Genomic DNA, 7,920 nt, shown 5'->3' with positions numbered 1-7,920 from the left:
CACACACACACACATATATATATATATATATAGGTAGAGAAGGTAGGTTGATCGTGATGGGGTGCAACACTTCCACCGCGAAGAGCCATGATGGAGGGTGGGCTGTTGGGGTTTGCTGCAGGAGGGGCGGGGCGCATAAGGGTGTGAGGCGATTAGAAGAAGAAGAGGATGACAGTGTTGTGCTTCCTTACTCTCCTTCCTCTTCCTTGTGTGAGTGGTACAACAAGCAACTGGAAGAAGGCTGCCGACGCTACAGCGCCCCGATTGATGAACCAGCCCGTATTGAGAAGCATCGCAGCTCGATCCATCCGAGAGCTGGGGATGAAAAGGGAATACAAAATGGTAATGGGTTAATGAGGAAAACAAGTGAGTTGACCGTTGCGGTGGTAAGAGAGCCAAATAGGCTAACAATGTATCACATGAGGGCTTTGGAACGGCGGGTGGGACGGGGCATGTTTAGCGATGTAACACTCGCAGATATGACGGTGTGTACGGTGCCCAGAAGTTTGTGGAAGGGTGCGGGAGAAAAGGGGGACCCTACTGATGAAGGGAGTGATCATCACATGAAATATCTTATTGCATGCAAAGAGTATTCCATGAAAAATCTCAGTTGGGCCACTTCTGAGCAGCTGGTAAAGGAAGCAGAACACCTCTGTCACTTGAAATCCAACAACCGGTTGCTGAAGGTGTTTTTGGTTGAGCGAGTACCAGATAACTCGGATAACGGAAGCGGTGGTGTATCTACTAGTTGCGCTGAAGCGGCATCAAGGACGTTGCCTTTTTGTGCTGATCCTCTTGTTTTGTTGAAAACCCCTGCACTTAGCGTCGATCTGCCTCAAAAGAATGCTAAGCTACGTGTTTACATGGAGTACGCGAAGTACGGGACGCTTCGTGATGTTCTACTGAAAGAGGTTCCAGATAAATTTGGTAAAGCCTATATGCATGAACTCACGGTGCGAGCATATATGCGTGAGGTGCTCCTTGCATTGGCTGTCCTTCATGAAGCAGACATACCTCACGGTGACCTATGCGCCAAGAATATATTCATTAGTAACCCGATTAGCCGCGTGTACGGTACTGCGTACCCGGCATACATTTCTGACATTCCCGCTGGGCGTCTCGATAAGGCGTCATCACGCGCAGTTTCCCGTGCGCTGATAAGCACCACTACCGATGCCACCCACTTCCTCACTGGCACCGAACCTAGCGCATCGCGTGCAGAAGGAAGTGCCGGGCACTGCGAAGGACGAAACGCTGCGGAGAGGGCGACTGGCCGTAGCTTCAGGCAGAGGACGCCCACAGGCCACCACAGGTCTGTCGGTGGTGCAAAAAATGAGCCGTATGGGAGCCAGCGAACGGATCCAATACTACGGCGGGGGGAAAGGGCTGTCAGCATTGTGGCAAATCGTGCTCGAACAGAGTGTGATGACTGCGATAGCGGCTGCAGTCATTGGGTAGACGATGAAGTGAAGCACCTCATCCAGGATTGCTCATACATTGACGGTGAGGTGGTTTCTATTCCATCCTCCAATTCCAGTGTGGAAGGCACTAATTTCGGCACCAACGGGTTGTTTAAAGGGGGGAAGGTTGCTAAAGATGGTTCTGTTAGCAGTACACATGCCTTTCCACATGCTCTGTCCTTCGCCGAGTGTGGTAGCATTGCAGAGAATAGTACCACAGCATACATCAGGAGTGGAGGAGAAGTGGAAGCGAGGGGTCTGCTCAGTTCTAGAGGGCACCCCACACCTGTTCTTGTTTGTGGTCAACAAAGAACGGGAGATGGCAGTATCCACTCCTCCGCTGATGTGTACCATCGTAAGAGCAAAATTCTCGTCAAGTTGGGTCACTATGGTCGTATACGATCAGTTTTGTTGAGCGAAAAGGAAGACGTGTCACACCTTCTGGGTAGTGTGCCGCATCTTGCGCCTGAAAGCATGGGAAGTGGAGTACTGACGCCTGCCAGCGACGTCTACGCGTTTGCGATGACATTTATTGAGCTTGCGACGCCGCGCGGTGCTCTGTATGAGGATCTGTATCCAGGGAACACAGGTCAGTCGCGCAAACGATTGGCGGGTGCTGAACTGAGCCGTATGTGGATGAATAACATCAAAAACTACGTTGAGGACAACTTTCACGACGTTCCACTTCCCCAGCAACTATCAGAAGAGTGTCGCGGAATGCTGCGCCGCTGCCTCTCGCGCGTGCCAGCAAAGCGGCCTACTGTGGTGGAGCTGCTCCAGCACAGGTATTTTCTGCTGGGTCATTGGGCAGCTGAGGCGGTGCGGAGTGGACAAATTGAAAGTCCATGGAGAGAAACAGACTTTGAGGCTGCGGCACTTGCCTGTGGTTTGCCGCTATTGCCAAGCGTTGAAGAATGCACAGGAGTTGTCAATTGATGCAAAGCAGTGGCTGAAGGTGGACTGATGTGCAGGCGCTGTCACAGTTGGTACTGTGAAAACAAGATGAAAATGTGTCCGCAACCGTGATACCTGAGTTTTTCTACATCCTCACAACGGCCTTTCTTTTTTTTTTTTTACTTTCTTTCTTACTTTCTTCCCTCCCAGATCCTTCACCCTTCTTATCTCTTGTCGGCATGCGACGTGCGCTAGTCAGCCCTGTCCAGAGAATTGCCACAAGGACGAGTTATGGTGGGGAAAGGGTACTTTTGGTCGATCGCCTTTTATTTTTATTTTTCTTTTCTTTTTGTTTGTTTGTTTGTTTGTTTGACTTTTACCGTTGCCATGTTTTATGCCAATGTTCTCTTCGTTTTCCTGTAGTGGGTGGTACCGACCTCCTGCAACACCTGGATGTGACGGGCGACATATGTTCTCTCTTTGCAACTTTTTATTATGTTCCTTCTTTTCCCTTACATAAGTGCACATACATACAAACGCATTGCATCACACGGCGCATTGGTTGGCAGTGAAGGTGTGATCTGCTGTATCCAATGGTGCTTGTTATAAATGCGGCAAACATGACGTTGAGGTGGTCGCAAAACTTCTCTCTGTGCGTTTCTTACTGTCTGCTAGTTCTTCATCCTTCACAATTCTTTATGCCCTTTAGGGCAAGTGAGGGATGAGGGGTTTCTCGAATGGTGCGCTCATGTGATACACTTGACTGTTTGAAACTGTAAAGTGATGTATGCAATAGTTTACATACACTTAAAAACTTGTGCTCCTCTGTCGAGGCATATGTGGGGGACGCTGATGTGTGTTCATCCGAGATGTATTGACCATTCCTCCTCACGCTCGTTTACTGAGGAGGGAGTATGGGGCAGATATGTTTACACACCAGTGCCGCTTCCTGCATGAGACAAGAGGATTGTTGACGCGCATTGTGTTGAATATAAGGGCAACATACGCGGATACACCCGTGTGATATGCACCTGTGTATTTGTAATTTTGATTGTTTGCTTTATGTCACTTGTGGTTTTTTATGTACTGAGTTATTTCTTTTTATGCCGTTTTCTCGGTTGCGTGTTACCCAATGTGTGCGTGTGCACGTGTGTGTTTGTGTCTGTGCAAATGTGGAGGTAGCCACATTTTAGCTATAGTTCCCTTTTTGTTTTTTAGCCCTTGTTGTCGCGTAAGGGATGAATGTGATGGGTGGGGGGGAAAAGTTTGACGGACCGCAACTTCACTTCACAGGTTACTAAAAGGGAGGGAAAAGAAGGGCAAGGTGATGTGTCATATTGCTCGATGATGCAACTTAACATTAGTGAGGGTGTGGGTGCAGGTTGCTTTTGCTATTCCCTCCATTTACTTTTCACTTTTTATTTCATAGTTTGCTTTATGTTTATGGAGGGATATATATATATATATCGCAAACCTCCTGATTGTCCGAGAAACTATTGTTATCATTACTGTTACCGTCATGAAGAATAAGCGTTTAACTAGTCTGATTGTACGTTGCACCTTCAATCTAAAAGGTTTTCCGTTTTTGAAGTGAGGGAAACAGATCTGTGAATCGACATGAGTACGAGAGAGAGAGAGAAGGAAAGCGGAATGTGGTTTGGATTTTCTGTATACGGAGAATTTTAACGCTAAGCGGCAAGCGAAGGTGTCGGAAAGGGGTGTAACAGCGAAGAGCTTAGTGCGAGTGGGTCGCGAAAGTTCCTACTTCGCTCTTCCGCAAAATTTATTAAGCTCCATTCTCTTAAACACTTCCGTGGCAATGGCAGTGCGCTGGTGGCGCAGTCAGTCGCCGCACCCCTCATTCTCGCTTTTCTTTTTTTTTTTGTATATGTATACGCGTAGGGTAGGTGTTTTTGTTGTTTAGCGTGAATGCGTGCATGGGACCCCAAAGCGAAGGAAAAGGGAGATAAGTGCCTGTTGCCACCCATGTTTTTGATACTCTCCTGTGTTTGTCTCATTTGTTATTTTCAGTTCACCAGAGTAAATCTCCGCAGGGGGAAGGGAGGAGGGGGTTGAACACATATGCCTCAATTATTGCTACATGTCGTGGTGCCGCATTTTGGGATTCATTTAAAACGTTTCGTCCATCTTTATTTCTCCACCACTTCTTTCCGTTCGGTAAGTCATCTGTGGGGTAGCAGTCTCCTCAACATTGCGGAAACTGATAGCACAGGTCGAAGTAGTAGTGCAAATTGTGGAAACGGTGTAGAAGCGGCTATTTATTTATTTATTTACCTTTTCGTTATCTGACATATTTTGTGACCATAAAATGGCAGATATCCTTTTAAATGCCGCTGGATGGATATTGCCATCTTTACACCGCTCACGCAGGGCCCCGACAACTTCAGAAGAGACGTGTGAAGCTGGAACGAATCCCTGCACGCCTCCGCTGGGCCAGCGACCGGCAAATGAAGCGGGCAGCAGAAGCGTTACTCCTTCGCCCCCACCTCAGCAGCAATCCCGTGCCACTGCTAACGACGCTGCTGGTGATGTATATCCATCTGGGCATCTTTGTGCCCATAAACGACTGAAAGGAAAAAGTAGCAGGCATATGGGAACGAGTGTTATCGCAAAAGGAATGGAAAGCTTGCTCCGGTGCATCTTGTCAGAGGATAAACGGGACACTCCGCTCTCGGTGAGCGTGGCAGACGACTCACTATCGCCACTGGAACGCGATGCTGCGTGGACTACACCCAATAATTCCCAGGAAATCACCACAGAGAGTGAAAAGGAACGGCAATGGCAAAAGCTGAAGATCTCACAGCCTGCTGCGAGGGCAACATATCGCCTTCCCGATGCACAAATGGAGGGCAGCGAGCAGTATTCCGTTGAGCAGCTGAGCACCCACTCTGTTGGTCATGTGCGGCAACGGTTCACATCACCGTACCTCTCTGAGTGGGAAAAGCCAATGTCTCTGATGTGTGAGCCGGTGCACGACCGTGGGGACCGGTTTATAATGGAGCGCACTAACAATCAACTTCTTCCCACATCGGGAAAGGAGGCACCGAAAAGGCCTAAACAGGTGAGAGAACAACATTTGAGCGCAGCCGCGGCGAGCTTTAAGCGGCAGTGCCGTGATGCTGCCGAAAACTACGGCGCGGATGTTGGTCGGTGCATCCGAGACAAAAGGGGTGATAAACTTGCCGCTTGCCTTCGTGACGTCGAAGGGAAACTCCGTGGTGACAGCAAGGGAGGCAGCATCACTTCGGTCACAATGAATGCAGAGGAAAAACGCCAACACCTTTACCCACGCTGGCCGCAGCAGTACAGCGCTCTTTACGACAGTAACGAAACTCTTTTGCGCGCCGTTGACACAGATGCCGACAGGAAGGTGCGTTACATTTATGAGATCGTACTGGGCGACTTTGTGAGGAGTGCTGTTGAGGTAGAGGCAAGAAAGTGCATAAATTTCTTTAATCATATGGCTCAACGAGCTCTGGAGTCGTATGTCATGCGCGCTCTTGTCGCCAAAGTGGAACCAAGTTCGACAAGTTTAGTTGCGACAAAGGCGCTTTCACATGGCATACGTCGCCACATCGAATGTGGAAAGGCTGCATATATATGTGAGCTTGCCGAGGACGAGGATGATAGAGCTGTTTTTGAGACAACTCTAACGACGGGCAAATGGGATAGCTCGCGATCTCAGAACTCTGGTGAGCAGGAGAGGGTTGCTGTGTCACTCAAGAGCGGAATAGCAATAACGTACCGGCAGTTGTCGACATTGGCACCAGGCGTGTGGTTAAACGACCAAATTATCAACGCCTACCTGGGACTAATTTGTGACGAGTATAATGTGAGGGCTGGCTGTGAAGCTGCGGTGTCTATGGGGACACATTTCTATGCCAAAGTACAGCAAGAGATGCGAATAGGAAATGCCGGTTTGAACCCCTCGTCGGGCGGATTCCCAACTCTTGAGCAAAACAGTGGTGTCCTCCGTTGGCTGAAAAGGCGTCGGCATATCTTGCAATCGGGTACCACCCGCATTGTGCTTGTGCCTGTCAACTTGTGGCAGTCGCACTGGACACTTGCCGTACTTGATTGGGAACGAAACAGATGGACATATTACGACAGTTTGCTGTACGGAAATGCCCCTGCGCCACAAGGAAGTACTGTGCTTGGGGCGCTTCACCACACATTTGAGGAAGCGCGGCGTATTTTGTGTGATAGTGACGATGCTAATAGCAATCATACCGTTAAGGCTGAAAGAGGCTATCAACCGCGTGTGAATGGTGCTGCTGATCAACGAAGGTTGACTGTAGCCACACCAGTTGGAAGCGGCTGCGGTTACGACGCGACAAATGGTTGGTTTGATGTCGCACCTCAACAGCAGAATTCGTCTGATTGTGGTGTTTTTGTGTGTCACGTGGCGTGGTGTGTTGTCAACGGCGTCGCTTTAACCTTCACGCAAGAGGATGTGACGGCACTTCGGCGCGTGATGCTCCACGAGCTGCTGCTTCAGCGTTTGTTACGGCGGTTACCACTGGCCTTATACACGAAGGCGTGAAATGTGTGTTTATATTCTCTTCTGGTTTTTCTTTTGTCTGCCCTAATGTCTGTGTACCGTCGTGCTCGAGTAAAGGCTCAGTTAGCTCTCTGTGCCCATTACTCATCTTGATGACTGTCTGAACGGATATGAACTGTTTTGCTTTTCTTTTCCTTTCTTTTGTTTCTGATTATAGAAGGGGATGTGGAGTGGAAAGAGAGTGTGTGTGCGAGTTAAGTAAGCACTAGGAAAGGAAAAAAAAACAGGGAGGTGGAAACCGGGGTGAGCAAATCATACACGTGCATATGAATATGAAATGAATGTTCCAACTACTACATATATGTATATGTACGTGTGTGTGTTTGTATCTACTTATATACGTTTAATCAGCCGTAAGTACAAACGTGGGCAGGCATATATATATACTTTTATGTACTCGTTTGATTGTTCATGTTTTGGTGTGTATGCTTGTTTGTTGTTTTGACTGTGCTTGGCAGCGCGTGAGGAATGATAATGAAGAAAGGGTGACGTAGTAAAAAAAAAAATTAATATATGTTTTTTACGCATATTTCCCCCCCCTCTCTACTTGGATGGATAGGCGGTGCTCACCGTTCACTCCATCCTGCCTCACATTTTTATAATTAATTTATATAAATATTCATGTGTGTTCATACACAACTTCTGTAAAAATTCGAATGAATATATAGAGAATAAACTTATATTTCATCAAAATTTATGTTTTTACTTACTTTTGTGCCCTCAACTAAAATCCAATTGTTTTTATTTTTGTTATGCTTTTTTTCCCCCTCTCACACACCCGGCCCTTGCTTATTTCTCTTCCCCTCTAAAGCAAATATAAAAATAAACAAAAGATAAATTCTTCCTTTCATCACCTGAGGAAACGCAAGAAAGTGGAATAAGAGTGAAAGGGAAACAAAATCAAGCAAGTAAAAACACGAGAAACAGAGAAAAGAGAAAGAAGGAAGGGATATAATTTTTTTAAAAAATGACGGAAAAAAATAT

At 47.4% G+C, this 7,920-nt stretch overlaps 2 protein-coding genes across 2 annotated transcripts; both read left to right on the top strand.

Annotated features, from left to right (window-relative positions):
• Positions 1-56: 56 nt before the first annotated feature.
• TEOVI_000034200 (protein kinase, putative) lies at positions 57-2,396 on the top strand (the record flags this gene model as incomplete). The annotated part of the gene is made up of 1 exon (XM_067222130.1): positions 57-2,396. The coding sequence occupies one exon, from the start codon at positions 57-59 to the stop codon at positions 2,394-2,396; it is 2,340 nt and encodes a 779-aa protein (XP_067078231.1).
• A 2,287-nt stretch (positions 2,397-4,683) lies between these two features.
• Positions 4,684-6,918, top strand: TEOVI_000034100 (SUMO1/Ulp2, putative; the record flags this gene model as incomplete). Its single annotated transcript, XM_067222129.1, has 1 exon — positions 4,684-6,918. One exon carries the CDS (start codon positions 4,684-4,686, stop codon positions 6,916-6,918), a length of 2,235 nt encoding a protein of 744 aa, XP_067078230.1.
• Positions 6,919-7,920: the final 1,002 nt, after the last annotated feature.

Source organism: Trypanosoma equiperdum (genome assembly GCF_001457755.1).
Source record: "Trypanosoma equiperdum strain OVI genome assembly, contig: ctg_155, whole genome shotgun sequence".
Classification (NCBI taxonomy): domain Eukaryota; phylum Euglenozoa; class Kinetoplastea; order Trypanosomatida; family Trypanosomatidae; genus Trypanosoma; species Trypanosoma equiperdum.
The sequence above is the reverse complement of the archived record's forward strand: the minus strand, read 5'-3'. Positions and strand labels throughout refer to the sequence as shown.